Raw genomic sequence first — 16,129 nt, 5'->3', positions numbered from 1 at the left:
AAGTTTCTTATCAGCGGATCCCAGGGCATGGATTCGATGTACACAGAATCTAAATTTCGAAACGCTAGGACAATTGGTGTAAATTTGGTTTTACGAGCGAAAACGTGTCCTCTTCCTATCCAAAATCGTTTAAATTTTTCGATCATAAAAATATTGACACAATCAATCGTTCTGGGGTTTCAAAATTTGAGTTCTGGGATATATTGTGTAACGAGAAGATGGGATGATTCAAAACAGGAAGTGAGGAAGGGATTCTATCCATCTCCTTCAAAGACATTCTGGTTGATAGAAAAAAAACGGTAGGCCTATAATTAATAATCAATTCAGTTGCATACAAGAAGATATTTATAAATAATATTTCCACATAAGTGAAATTTATGAGAACTCTATGACCAATTAAATAAGCTCATGAATCATCCACATTAAAATAATTCAGTTATTTCTACAGTACTTTCCATTATCTTGTGTGTTTCCTTCGCAGAAAATCTTAATATTGACGTGTTACAATTCGATTTTCTTTGTATCGAAGGAGTAAACAAGGTGAAGATAATGTAATTCTTGGAGTCAGGGCTATATAATATTTTTTTTTTTTTTTTTTTACGTAGATATAAATTATCTTGCTTCTGATAAACAGTCGTTAAATGTGATTAATCTTTGATAAGATAAAAGCTTCGTGACAGTGACTCGCAAATCTACTTTCAGTTTGGTTTACGTGTTCTTAACATTCTCCTTTTTTTTTCTCCGAATACTAGTGTCGGGATTTGGTGCTTCTGTGGAGAAACTAAAATTAACTATAACCTCAACGCAAGGATTTAGCATTTATGCTGTCTTCCATCCAAAAAGCATAAAAGCATGTAAGTACTAACTATAAACCATCGGTATAGATCAATTAGGTGGAGTGAATATTTCACCTCACATTTTTGACACCAAAATTTCTTGCACAGTAAGGTCTTGATACTGAGTAGTTTAAGATATGAAGAATTCAGACACGTTCATGAGAAGATGACTCAAGGAAGGCCTTTAGAAATTTAGGAAATGTTCAAAAGCATAGTTTAAAGACCTTTTAAATAAGCTAGCAACAAATAATAATAATAATAATAATAATAATAATAATAATAATAATAATAATAATAATAATAATAACTTTATTTTCAGTGATGTGAACAACTGGCAAAATAGACTACGACACTGTGCTAAAACTATTATACCAGCATTTAAAACAAACTAGAAAATTTGTAGTATAGAATGAATATTAGCTCATTAAGGCCCTTGTCAGAAGGTTAATATTTTCAGTTACAAGATTTAAGCTGATTATACAATAAGATTAAAACAGAAACAGTTAATATCATAATATGCCATTTACAAAACTATGGCAAGTAAAGATTCATTTAACTATCATGTGAAGAATGGGTCAACCTTGCTTAAAATGTGGTATCCGGTATACGAAAGACCCTGGTTACGTCTTGTCGTATTTTCACATAAAAAATTGGTTCTGTGAATAAAATGCTATAACTAAAGATATTTTCAAGATATATATATAATAACAATAAAATGTGTATTCATTTTAAATTGTTATAAGACATTGCCACTCTTCTTAATATTTCGCGTTTTGAATTTAGTCCTGCCAATGTCGGTTGACTTCTTACACTATAACTCGGCACTCTTATTCGTATATTTTCCAAGCAGTAATCTCTATTTTAATAATAATAATAATAACAATAGTAATAATAATCTGCGTAACAACTAAAGCACATTTTAACTATGGTCATACCAGGAAGCATGTGTGGGAAAGGGGAGTAAACATTCATAAAATATTAACATTAAATACAAAAAAAAGTCTTACATTTACTTTTTTATTTATTTTTATATTTTATACGAAATTTTAATTACATCTGCACAATACGTTTACAATAATGAAAAGTCACATCATTTACCATTTTCTTACGTCTAAAATTAAGGTTTGATAGGTTTGTTCAACGTAAAATTTGTTTTTAAAAACACAACTGAAGATTTTGTTTTAAACATTTTCATCCTTAATCTTGTTTATACTTGAAAAATCATGAGCAGTATATATATTATTATTATATATTGTATATATAGTATATTATATCTTATATATATATGTAAGATATTTGCTCAACCAAACTCATCAAATCGGGTTCCAACTTCAAATTTTGCATACTGGTAGACGAGGCCGGCTCTACCATATCTGCAATACGTGCATTTGCACATGGTGACAAATTTTGAGGGGCGGCTAAATCTGTCATAACTATATTATCTAAAATAAATATTACTTATTGGAAATAGACTTCATGATGGTAATTAAATTTACTAAGCTGACCTTCTATTTGAATAATACATTCATAAAACATGTTTATGTCGCATTAATTCTAGGTCACATGGACAGTGCTAAAGCAAATGGTCAAACTAATCCCAGCATGAATTGCTTGATTGTTGTCAAATCCAAGAATTCAATTCTATAACAATAACAAAGACCTGTTCCATTTAGTTAGTTGTCACAGTTTTGACATGAAAACTGGTCTTGTCTTTGTCACAAACAAGTTCCTTATCATTTAAGGTGGAAACAAGTTTTTTTTTTTAATTTTTAACAGATATAGAAGGAATATTAAGAAATAAAGATATAAGAGCTAATTGGACTGGAATTGTAAACTAAGATATTGAGATGGAAATTCGATATTAAATCCCTCCCCCCCAAAAATTACTATATTTCCTCTTCAGGTGTGTTTGCTTTATCTTTCGCTAAAATAGTAAATTATATTTTTAAAACAGACACAACGAGATTGTATTTGTAGTGTTTGGGCTTTTCTGAGAAAGAGTGCTACGAGGTTTTTCCTCACCTCCGTTATTCATGATGGGATACCATACCTAAAATCGTCGTTTTAAGATTTGTTATTTCGGGAACGGCAAATTATGTAAATTGGCTTGTGGTAAATTGGCTAGGGCCAGCCCCGGTGGTAGAACTTGGTCACTTTTACAGGGTGACCCAAAAGTAGGTTTAACAGTATCTTCTCATCCGTACTGATCAACTCATTGTTTTTTTTAAAATATCATTTCTAATTGTTATCCATCAGGTAGACTTAGTTTCTCTATCAATTGTTCTTACTGTATTTTTACTTTATATCTTAAGCTCGGAACAGTCGAAGCTAATAAACCTATAAGCTAGAATGTTATACTTGATCAATGCAGGGATATATACCTGCTTTTCGGTCACTCTGTATAAGCATATGAATTATTATGCTGCACACGCTTTCGGTTCCCGAGTTATGATGATGAAATTTTGAGTCATACACCGAACTCATCCAATCAAAAAAAAAAAAAAAAAAAAAAAAAACTTGTAGGCTTTGACCGCTTATGTAACCGGGTGAAATACTGTGTTGTGTAGGCTCCGCAATTTATAGGAATGTGAAATACTGTGTTGTGCAGGTAGCACAAGTCTACTCTTCCAGATCTGTTTATGCCTCCTTACTATAAATCAATTAGCACCTTGATGGCTTAGTAAGCCTCAACGCTCCATTGACCAGTTCAGAAAGTACAAGTCGCAGATTCGAGCTTCGTCTTCGAGATCGATTTATTTCTGTGTATATATTTTCTTAATATCATTTCATTAAGTTAACTAGTGATAGAGACTCAATAGACAAGAGAAACGGTGGGTAATGGGAAGGGCAGTTGATAGGTTTAGTATACCGACATTAGCCTGGTGGGACTGAGGGCGGGAATTGGCGCATTTTCTGTTCACCTCACCTTCTATTTTCATTCTACTTTATTTGACTTCTTCTGCACTGATCACAACAGCAAGCAAAGGCTCCGTCCCATCAATATCTGATTGACAGATCGTACTTATGCAGAACTGTAGGGCCTAATATTTCTGATTCTGAACGTCTGCGAAACGAATTCTTCCACATGTTCTTTTCTATTTTCATTACTTACTCCTACACCAAATTTGGTGCAATTATCTCTGAGTGGCATCACACCTTTCCCTTGTTAGTTTGAAAGTCCCAGAACATCGGTTAAAATAGATAGCATATTTCTAGAAGTTTGGAGTATACAAGTCCCTACTTGGAAAAGGCGGTCAGTGTAGTCGTGTGTGGGGATCACAGTCTGTGTCTATATTGCAAGAACGACTCCAGCGAACGCTTATTCTAAAATTACTTTGACCGTGGCGAAATATAATGGTGCTTCGAGTACGCGGAGGGTCGTTCCGTAAAAGCGTTGTTCGTCTGGGAGCTAACGTTTCAGTGTTCCATTAGTGGTGTATACAATGACAATGCAGGTGTGTTTTGTCAGCACACGTTCCTCTAGTGCTTCACCGAGGACATCTCAGACAGAAGGATCAAGATATCGACCGCCATTGCTAGCTCATAGCCACATAGACTCTACTTGTACACTCATGGACTTTAAACAATCTATCATCGGAGGGTAATCTACGTCTCTTGCATCATTTTCTTGACACCATCTCATTACCAAGAACGTTTTTCAGTGATATCGAGCGAGCTTCAGTGGCAAATGGAATTCAGAGAAACAGTAATAACTACTTGCGTGTCCCTAGAGATATGCAGGTCATAGAGAAAATCCATCCTGTGTTCACACTTCCCATAATAGGACTCACACTTGGCATTTTGATGTGAGGGAGAATAAACTACACAGTTTCTATGTAGAAAAGTATGATTACTTCATCGTACGTCAACCATCGTCAACTTTTTATTCCACTCCATCTTCCAACAGAATTAGATTGTCGATATATCTCCAGCGCTACTAGGAATGCTCTATTCTGAATATGTCTTTTACCCTGGCCTGCTAGGTTTCCGAACCTCTAACAGGTATCCGTAACATATGATAGAATGGTGTTTGTTCACCACCCAGGACCAAAACAACTTAAAATGAGAAAAGAAAATGGGTACGATTATTTGGGAAGAGATAGTATAATGTAAGGTAAAACAGGGAAAGAAGGGTTATAAATTATGGGTGCTGCGATGATTGATCTTTAAGAAAGACTGCAAACTTATGACTTATTATGATGATGTGTTTCTCTAATCTTGGCAGGTATCTCTTTTAATACAATAATTCTCGTTTCGTTTCATCCTAGCATATATATGTTTCTAGTATACAATAATGTGTTTCTAATCCTTGTTCACTTTATTCCATTTTACCCTAGTCTTCATTCCTGACTCTTCCATTGTCATTTATACGCATCCATCATCCTTCTGATTCAATTTATAGAAGTCAAAGATCAGAGCAATCATATATATATATATATATATATATATATATATATAAGAGAGAGAGAGAGAGAGAGACAGACAGACAGAGAGAGAGAGAGAGAGTAAAAGCTCTTAACTCGCGGGGTATATGTTCCATAAATATGCCGCGAATACAGAAACCGTGAATACGGAATGGTAGTTTATATGGGATTATAGGGGATACGTTCCTAGGTGAGAAAATAAAAAAAAAACAAATACATATATAAAAAATCAATTTACTGTAATTGAAGTTTTTGGCCATATTGATTAATTATTATTTTCAGGCTTAGGCAATGGTTTAAAGAATTTTGTAATTTTTACTTCCTTGGCAGTTTTTAAAAGCTCCTTCAATTCAGACTGATATTCAGCAGTGGCATTAGCAATTCGCCTCTTTAAAATAAGACTTCGTTCCATAGACGGATCAATTTTCATAAAGAAATCACAAAGCTAATTTGTCATTCTTAAACCTTCACTAAGATTTTTCAAATTAAATGTCACATTTCCAGTGCTTGTTTTAGCCTCTTCTTCAATGGGCTGTGAATTTAACATTTCCTCCAAGTCGGTTTCAGTCAAATCTTCATCTTGCGATTCAAGTAATTCCTGAATGTCACTTGATTCTATCTGTTCGAACCCATCTCGTCGTATTCCATTCGCAATTTCGGCTGTTTGCAGTCAAAGTTTGAATTTGCACACATTCTTCGTCATTTTCTGCAGTCAGAGCAGGCCACAGTTGTTTCCAGCATGACTTCAATGTGTCTGGCTTCAGTTTTCCCAATAATTCTTTTATGTTTACGATGCATTTTGCTATGTCAAATTTCTTCCAGCATTCCATAATATTCATATCAGGATTACATTCCATATTATCCAATACGATTTTGAAGGTTCGTCTAATGTAATAGAGCTTAAAGGCCTGGATTATTCCTTTGTCCATAGGTTGAAGCAAAGCCGTCGTGTTGGGAGGTAAAAATGTCACTTTTATATTTGGATCCATAGTTTCAAGTTCGCGAGGATGACCTGGTGCATTGTCCAAAACTAGAACTGCATTAAAGTCTAAATTCTGTTTTTTTTTTAAAATAAGTTTCAACTTCATAAACAATACAATTCCGGAACCAGTCACAAAAAATAGCGCTTGTAACCCACGCTTTCTTATTAGCACACCAAAACACTGGCAGGTCGTCCTTGTTTTGATTTTTTAAAGCCCGAGGATTTAACGATCTGTAAAGCATCAGTGGTTTAATGACACAATCTCCAGATGCATTAGAACATAGCAGCAGTGTAACTCTATCCTTTGCTGCCTTAAATCCAGGAGCAGACTTTTCGCTTTTAGAAGTGAATGTTTTGTTTGGCATTCTCTTCCAAAACAGTGCAGTTTCGTCTGCATTAAATACTTGCTCAGGTTTGTATCCTCCATGAGCTACTAAGTTTGCAAATTCTTCTGGATATCGTTCTGCTGCAGCAGTGTCTGCAGATGCATGTTTTCCAACGATTTTAATGTTATGCAATGATTGTCTCACCTTAAATTTATTGAACCAACCTTCCGATGCTTGAAATCCTCCATCTGTACATTCACCACTACAACTACCCGCAGGATTTTTAAAGTGAGCGTAAAGACGCTTTGCCTTTTCCCGGACCATTGGACCACTCAGGGGCACCCTCTTTTGGTTGCGGTCTTCGATCCATAATGACAACGTCACTTCCATTTTTTCAATTGCTGGATCACGAACAATTTTCGCTGACAGTGAAGTTGAAGCTACAGACGACCTTATTTTATCTTCGGATTTTTTTATCGATCGTACAGTTGATTCGTTGACATTGAATGAGCGTGATATGGATGTAAACGACTCTCCAAGGCGTAAACGATCAAGTATTTCTATTTTCACTTTAAACGGTAACACAGATTTTTTTCGTGTCGAAACTCGTTTCTCATTTTTTTTTTTAGTTGACATTACTGTATAAATTAGGAAGACAGCGGTAGAGACGTGTTACTCGATCACAATTTTTGTAACGAATGGAAAGACGAAACAATAAAACACGGCAAGCGGCTCTTACCAAAGGACGGAACGTCTAATGATGTGGTGGCGTTTAAAAATATACTTTATTCATTGAGTAATAAGGTTGCTTTCACTCTGTTTGTTTACATTCTCAAAAACACCGATCGCGGCGAAGGCGGCTTATGTCAAAGTCCGAACCAATACAGCGACGATATCATTTAACAACATACTTTAGGCAAAGTTGTAATAAGGTCAATTTTACATTTTATTGGTCCATTTGACGGCGTTTACAAAGGATATTGGGTTGGATATCTATTGGAATCCTTTTTATTATTATGTATGTACGTACTGATTAGATCCGCGAATAAAGAAACCTTTAGCCGCGAATATAGGAATTGGGTCGCATTTTTTAATCCTCGAATAGTGAAAACGCAAATGAAGGAAGCAGGAATAAGGAGCTTTTACTGTATATATATATATATATATATCGATAGATCGTTATTTCAAAATATTGAAAAATCAATATCTTGATTATTATTTATGGATAAATCGATAATTCGATATGTTAACATTTTTCGTTTTGATATTTCAACACTGTGATATTTTATTTAATTTCAATATTTTGACATTCGGTACTTCGACATTTCTCGACAATTCTATATTCGGTATTTGAAAATTTTCTGTATTCAACATTTTGATATTTGGTGTTGCTACATTTTTCTTGTTTGGATATTTTACAATACTTTGACATTTTCCGATACTTTGATATTTAGTGTTCCAATATTTCCCGTTATATTTTGATAGGCCTAGTAAATAATTCGATAGTTTCGTTATTTCAATATTTTCATATTCGATATTCCTATATTTTATTTATTTCGATATTTTGGTATTCAGTGTTTTGATATTTTCCTTATTTCGATATATTTTGATAATTCGATGTTCTGTGTTGCAATATTTTCGTATTGAGTATTTTGAAATTTTCATATTTTATTGATACTAATTTTCGATTTGCAAGTTCAGCTATGGCGTAGTTATATTTATCTAGCGCTCAATATGTATATAAACTTTTATGTTATACTTGCTTTACTTCCTTGTGAAGTTGTTTGGTTTGTAAGATTTGGTTTCCAACTTATGGACCATAAAATGTGGAGTGTGGACTAGAGGAAATTTTTACAAAACAATAGTAGAGGTTTACCAAAAAAGGTCAATGAAAAACGACATTCTTTTTACAATTGAAAAACTTTCACTTATCATTATGTCTAACGCGTATTTTATTTTGCAGGTATTTGGTCTCCGTAATACATTGCCCGACGAAACATTTAGGACTAGTTCAAATGTATTTCGTGGAAATAATATAGTAACTTTTTGGACACTAAATAACCGTTTACTGTGACAGCAAGAATGCAAGAATCAAGTCGAAGGTCCAAGGCTTCCAATGGGGGAGAAAGAAGAGCATCACTCACGCAAAGTGAGACGGAACAATTACTGGATAATATTGAATTCTTTCGAGCCGTTAAAAGAAACGATCTGGAAAGGTTAAGAACCATGATAGAAAGCAATATAAATGTGAATGATATTCTATGTGGTGAAGTGCGTATTTCTGCTCTTCATTTAGCAGCATGTCTCGGTCATACAGAGATTGTTAGTTTCTTACTAGAAGAAGGAGCCGAAGTCGATATTAAAGATATATTTGGAAGAACTGCGTTGTATTTAGCAGCAGGACAGGGTGAAAGTGAATGCGTAAAGGTACTAATAACCCAAGGAGCGGATGTAAACAACCGCTGTTCAAAATTACCTCCACCGCCAGGGAATGCAACAAGTGACAAATGTATTCCGGAATTTGAGGATATTCCAATTGAGCGTGGCGTAAGTATTTCCTATACATAAGCTTTTTGAAACACATTTGTTATCTTACAGAGAGTAAAGATTCTACAATAACACAGACAGTAGACCCAACATAGTGTAATGGTAGACTAGCCAACTGCAAACGTTGGTCATACGCTTCAATTGTTCACTAAGCCGACCATTTGCCAACAAACTCTATTTGCTAACGTAGATCTTATGAGAGAAGTTATATTGTGTTTTGCGAGTGCGAGATCAAAACTATTGGATGAATAACGACAAATTCTTGATTGGACAACAGTACTTTAAACCATGTGGGGCTAACGTGTGTTTGATTATTTTTGCAGTTAACAATTTCAAACTACGTCGACCATTGGGAACACGCGAACAACAACAAATGGTAACACATTTCTTTTTTCCTTTTTCTTCATTTAAAGTTTTAATCTAGAGTGACATTTAAAAAAAATTCAGTCAATTTCATATTATAAATACGTTTACATTTTGTTAAAGACAAATTGATTAAACTAATTTGAGAAGGTTGATCCATTTATATACGAACGACGTAGCAACACTGCTCTCACATGTGTAGTTGCGCTAGTACCATGTAACGTGCGTCGTTGTCAGTGTGGTGCCTCAGCTGGAAGATGTCGAAAATATCCTGTTGGTGTTAGTGAAATGACGCCGAATATCGGGAAGGATACATCGTAACAATTTTTCCACACACATTTTTCGTACAATCAGATTGTGAGACATTGTCGTGATTATAATTGATTAATTTTATCGAAGTGGCGACAGGTAAAGATCTTATAGTCAGGCAAAAACAAATGAGACCTACAAGGAAACATTTGGCAAGAAAAAGATATTTAAGAATACTAAAGAAAGTGCGGTCTGAGGTGCCTAGTTTATTTCGTTGACTTCTATAGGCCAGAAAAATCCATAACACCGAAGTGATACGGATCAGAGATTAATCTGACGTAGGCTACTCTACTGTCACGCATGTTGCTGTTTTGGCATATTGTGCATAATTCAGAACCGGGCATATTGCTAAGTGTAAGATAAACTTCTTTACACAGCACGAAATATCCTTGATGGGGTCAAAATGGAAGACGGTTTTCACATTGGGTAAGTCCTATTATTATCTCACGCATAACGGGTATTATTCAGGAAAAATGCAAGGAACGTGACGGGTTTTTACCATCAGCTCAAAGCAAATTTTCCACACCGAATCGTAATTGTCATCGGATACGAATACGAGAAGAAATTGGAGATATATACTGTGGACAAATGCATGAAAATAATGCTGGCTATATGCAACAATTTTTCACGACACCAATTTGTCGGAAAAATATACCTCACTTGTACGGAGCTAATAAAAATCAGGCGGGAATTCAAATTGGGCAAATCCTCCATTCAAATTCTCCTGTTTTATCTTGACATGAACCAGGGCAAAGTAATCAATTTAATGACAAAGGGCATGGTGGAAGGGCCTGGTGGAACTAATGAATTTCTGCGTATTTATACGATTAAAACGACGTCTATAGCCTCGCCTTCACTGACATATGCGAGATCTACAGGAAGGAATGGGATGATATTTGTATTCCCGTACTCCAACGTACGTACTTTTTTCCAGTGAAAATTGTGATTGTCAGATGATAGCTCATAATGTTGATCCGATAGAACATAACCGGTGGTGGTCGCACGGCTTTTCAGAGGGTAAGTACACTTTGAAAATTGGTCGAATTTAACGATCATCCTTCTATGTAATCCTATAATTTATTTCATATTTTGTTCCCTTCGAGGAATTTGAAGTATAAAAAATATAAAATGATAATCATTCATATTGTACTATATGGTTGTGAAACATAATCACTTACTCTCAGAAAAGAATGCAGACTTAAAGTATTTGAGAATAAAATCTTAAGACGGAAAGGTGGACCAAAGAGAAATGACGAAATATCTAATTTATACTTTACCGAACATTATTAGTTTCATCAAATCTAGAAAGGTCAGATGGGCAGATCATGTAATCTGAATGAAAGAAAGTTGGAACACTTTCAAAACTTGTACTGGAAGTCTAAAAGGAAAACGACCGTTAGGAAGACCTAGGCGCAGATAGGACAGAATGCATCCCTCAGAACTAGGAATACAAAGTGAAAACTGGATCCAGTTGGCTAAGGACAGAAGTCAATGCAGAACTTTTATGAACTCAGCATTGATCCTCCGGGTTCCATAGGTCATAGAGTTAGTTCCCTTTATTTGGAGAGTGTTTAACTGTTATACATATGTTACACAGTTAAACATAAAGTGCTGTTAACAATGCATGAAATGTAATATTTTTTCTCTTAACTATTTCTCATCATGTAGAAACATTGTGTAGTCCTAGTGTAGAACGAACATACTCCATTGCCTATGATGATCATTTACTCTGAAGCTCGAAATACCATGATAATTCTTAACAGCATCTGAAAAGAAAATATAAATCACGAAAAGAAGCACGGTTGCTCAGTGGTAGAGCGTTCACCTCAGCTGCTTGGGGTCCCTAGTTCGATCCCAGCTCGCGCCGTGTGGGCTTTGTGGTGGACAAACACCGTTCTCGTTTGTTTCTCTGGGTTCTCCCACTTTCTTCATTCCACCATTTCATTTATTTCTCATCATCACCGTCTACTTTAGTTTAACCGGCATAACCGTGGGACGTAAAACTAAAAATTTCATTTCATTTTTACACTAACATGTAATTTAACATTGATATTATGACGTTTAACATTACAATTGTAATTGATAATATTATGACATTGGAATTGTCAGTGATAACCTGTAATATAACTGAAGACTATGTGACACAGTACAAAAAGTTAAACTAACGATTTTATTTTATTTATTTTACACAAACAACGTATCGTAGTCTTAACATTCATGCTAATATGATAATGTATTGTAAAGACTCAAAAAGGTTCTTCTTATGTTGATCTTGCTGAACGAAAACTAACTAATTCTATGGCCTATGGAACCCGGAGGTTCAATGCCGGGTTCACCAATGCTCCCCATTGATTTCTGTCCTTAGCCAACTGGATCCAGTTTCTACTTTGTATTCCTATTTCTGTGAGATCTATTTTAATATTGTTCTCCCATCTGCGTCTGGGTCTTCCTAATGGAGGTTTTCCAATTGGATTTCCAGTTAAATCTTTGAAAGCATTCCTACTTTATTCCATTCTGAAAAAAAGAAATGAAATCTTTGAGTTTTACGCCCCACGATTATGCCGGCTAGGTTAAAGGAGACGGTGATGATGAGAAATGAATGAAATGGTAGAACGAAGAAAGTTGGAGGAAACAGGAAAATTCCGAGGAAACCCACGCACATGGTGTCTGTCCATTACAAAATTCACTTGGCGCGAGCTAGATCAGGGCCCCCCTGCACCAGAGGTGAACGCTCTACCACTAAGCCACCGCGGCACCACTTTTATTCCATTCTGGCTACATAACCTGTCAATCTGAGCCTCCTACACTTGATGGTTTTTATAATGTTTGGTAAAGGATATAAATTATGCATTTCCTCGTTATGAACTTTCCGCCATTCCCCATTCTTGTTCGTCTTGGTCCGACCACTCATCTCAGGATCTTATTCTCAAATACTTTCAGTCTACGTTCTTCCCACAAGAGTAAGCGATTTTGCTGAATACTTTAAATATTTATAGCTTTAATAATTTGCAAGATTTCTAATATTATATTTGTTTGTCTTCAGCTCAGTCTTCATATACGGCCATCACAAAATGCCACCCCATTACATGCTGCAGCATTACGTTTCAGTGTTGAATGTGCAGAGCTTCTTATACAACACGGAGCGGATGTTGATGCCAAAGACATTTATGATGTAACCCCTTTGCTTATAGCCTGTTTATGGTACAGGAAACAGCCACTAATAAGGTAAGAATTAAGTGTAAATACTCATTAATAATAATAATAATAATAATAATAATAATAATAATAATAATAATAATAATAATAATAATAATAATAATAATAATAATAATAATAACTTAATGGGAAAATTATATTTAAAAATAGAACATTCTCACCACAAAAGTGGGATGCGAAAACACCCCACCTTTACTCTAAGCTACTCATGGGGATGTTTTAATGAGAAGTGATCTACGCAACATTATTCAGTTAATAATTCATAACCTATTTATTTATGAGATATGAACAAAAACCCCTAACCTGCTTTTGAGCAAATTGTCTAAAAGAGAACTCTTCCTAAGACTATATATAATATCTTGGAGCTATTTCAGGACAAGCGAGTTATGCCGTAGTTTCAAGCTATTAATGAAATATTTATTTATCAAATATGAAAAAAAAAAAATCACCTTAGTTGAGAAAATCATGTGAAAAAGCTCACCCTGAGGAATAAACTATTTCTTGTAGATCCTTTCAGAACAAATTAGTTTTGTCACATTGTCAGGTCATTAATGAAGCGTTTATTTAAGAAATATGAACAAAATTTTAGATTTCTGGGCTTTCGGTATCTATGGCCACGTTACCTCGTTATGTATGAGGGACCGTCCCTCGGCGATCGCACTATCCAAGGAAAGGGGAGGAAGAAAGGGTTGGGAAACGAAGGAAGCGGCCTGGGACCTATATTTTAGTGTCATCCCAGCATTTGCCTGGATGATAAGTGTACACAGGAAACCCTCATTCAGGATAACTGGTTTGAAAAAAATTTTTACACTTTTTCGACGGACTGCCCTCACCGGGAATCGAATCCGGGGCCGCTTATTTAAGATTTTAAAACAAACTACTTATGCAGTATTTCGAAATTATTAAGGAGACATTTAGTCATAAAATATGAAAAAATGGCCCAAGTCGTTTTTCAGAAAGTCGTGTGATTTAAACTCACGCCAAAGAGTAAACTGCTGTGCTTTGTGTGTTTCTTTTTAGGACAAATAACCTATGCCAAATTGTGAAATTATTAATGTAACATTTATTTCTGCATTAAAAATAAAATCTCCTCAATCTCTGTAACTTTAATTTAAGAAAACTTAAAACTGTAACAGTTCAAATCTTTCTTTGCAGCAGTTTCAAAGTGAAAATTAATTTTATGCAAAAAAGAATCCGTTGAAATGAAGTAAGTTTATATTCTTTATTTTCTATGGTGCGAACACTTCATACATCGAGATAAAAAGCCTGACTTACTAAAAATAATACAAAATTTGCCATTTTTCTCTTGCTTGTTTTCCATAAGTGAAAGAAGATAATGAACTGCAACCTACCACAATCATACGTAATGTTATTCTACAACAGTGAAGAATTTTCAATGTTGCCAGAACAACAACTGCCCAACATTTAAATAAAGGCAGCAACTAAAAGAACGAACTAAACTGCATTTAATTACGCATCATGTTGTCCTGGTATTCTGTGAACTACTTTTTAAAAATAGTTGTATTTAGGTTGTAATAAAGAAAATAGTTTTAACATACAGTTATTAAAATTAAATAATAATGTTATTTAAAAAGTTGTTCACAGGATACCAAGACAACATGATACTTAATAAAATGAAGTTGAGTTCGCTCTTTTAGTCGCTGTCTTAACTTAGAATTTGATGGAGTTGTCATTCTGGCAATATTGTAATTTCTATGGACGGCAACACTGATAATTCTTCAGGTTCATATTTTCTATTGCAGAATAACATTATCTATAATTGTTGTTAAGTTGCATTTCATTATCTTCTTTCACTTATGAAAAATAAGCAAGAGAAAAATGATAAATTTTGTATTATTTTCAGTAAGTCAGGCTCTTAAGGGGCGGTAAACATCCTTTGGCCTAAAAGCAGCAAAATATTAAATTAGGCCTTGTAGGCGTGTACCAGAAATTTTTGTTGAGAGTTTCAAATTCGAAATATTAGACAGGGTCCGTACCTTCTGGAACACCGTTGAGTTCACCCTTGATGAAGACATTACATAAGTATACGTTTTAAAAAGAGTAAATAAGTTACTCTTTTTACCATTGTCCGGACCAATGAACTTCTTCCCCCCTTCCCCGTTGGAATGGACCTGTTTGAATGGAAAGACTAGCTTCATCTAAAAATGATATACACAATGTACAAGTTACAGTGTTAACTTGTCGATTTTTTTTTACTTAAAATATTACGTATATAAGATAACGTTGTACTTTCTCTCTACAGATAACAGAAAATAAAATAACAATGAGACGAACTACATTAGCACATTAATATCTCTTTCTTTCTTTTTTTTTTTTAAAAAAAAAAAAACTCTTTTCTAAGTAGGGCAAACCAATGAATAAGATGTACTAACAGCGCAACACTATATTATTTTTCTCCTTCATTTTCTAGGAACGGGGAAGTTATTCGAATTCTGGTGGAAAATGGTGCTTCTGTTAATCAACAAAGTAAGAATAAAATTTCTCCTTTAACTGTGGCCATTGTAGCTTCATCAACAGTTTTAACTAAATATTTACTTGATAAGGGAGCCGATGTTACTCTGAAGTTAATAAGAGGAGAAAATTTTTTACAGCTTGCAGCCCGTAAATCATCACCTGAAGTACTTGAGATGATTCTTGATAAGTAAGTAGAAATTTATCTTTGTATTATTTTAGAAAGTAAACGTACCCTTTTAATTTAATATACAATAAAGAAACAGAACATATTGTCTTACAGCAATGTAGAGGACTTCATACTAGCAGAAGTTGCCTGTGGCCTGGACTAAAGCGGGTCTAAAAGCTCGAATTTCTGCTAAAATTCAAGAAATAAATTTCACAAATTCATTGAAGTAGCATATGGAATATATTCTTGATTGTCCATAGTAGGCAGCTCTGCTTAGCTGAAAGCAAAGAATGTAATACACGTCTTGCATGGCACTCCTAAACGTTGCGGTTCTCATGGTAATTGCTCACCCCTACGTTTAAGTGCAACCTCCGGAACCGAGTTCGTGTGCTCATATTTCTTTAGTACTAATGGTGATTGATTTCACCTTAATCCTAGAATTTATGTGTGTTTCTGTCAGATCTCACACAGATAATTAAAGTGCT

At 34.7% G+C, this 16,129-nt stretch overlaps 1 protein-coding gene across 1 annotated transcript in view; it reads left to right on the top strand.

The window, feature by feature from the left end:
• The first annotated feature begins 718 nt into the window (after positions 1-718).
• LOC145693509 (transient receptor potential cation channel subfamily A member 1 homolog) overlaps positions 719-16,129 on the top strand; it is a 35,868-nt gene continuing 20,457 nt past the window's right edge. Inside the window, exons 1-4 of the mRNA XM_081769576.1 lie at positions 719-854; positions 8,532-9,115; positions 12,831-13,012; positions 15,435-15,665. Coding sequence (XP_081625702.1) covers positions 8,651-9,115; positions 12,831-13,012; positions 15,435-15,665 — 878 coding nt within the window. The 5' untranslated portion in view covers positions 719-854; positions 8,532-8,650. The remainder of the gene's footprint in view (positions 855-8,531; positions 9,116-12,830; positions 13,013-15,434; positions 15,666-16,129) is intronic.

The sequence above is a fragment of the Thermobia domestica genome, chromosome 8 (assembly GCF_964235325.1).
Source record: "Thermobia domestica chromosome 8, izTheDome1.hap1.1, whole genome shotgun sequence".
In the NCBI taxonomy this organism is placed as follows: domain Eukaryota; kingdom Metazoa; phylum Arthropoda; class Insecta; order Zygentoma; family Lepismatidae; genus Thermobia; species Thermobia domestica.
Note: the sequence above shows the minus strand (reverse complement) of the source record. Positions and strands in the feature narration are given on the sequence as shown.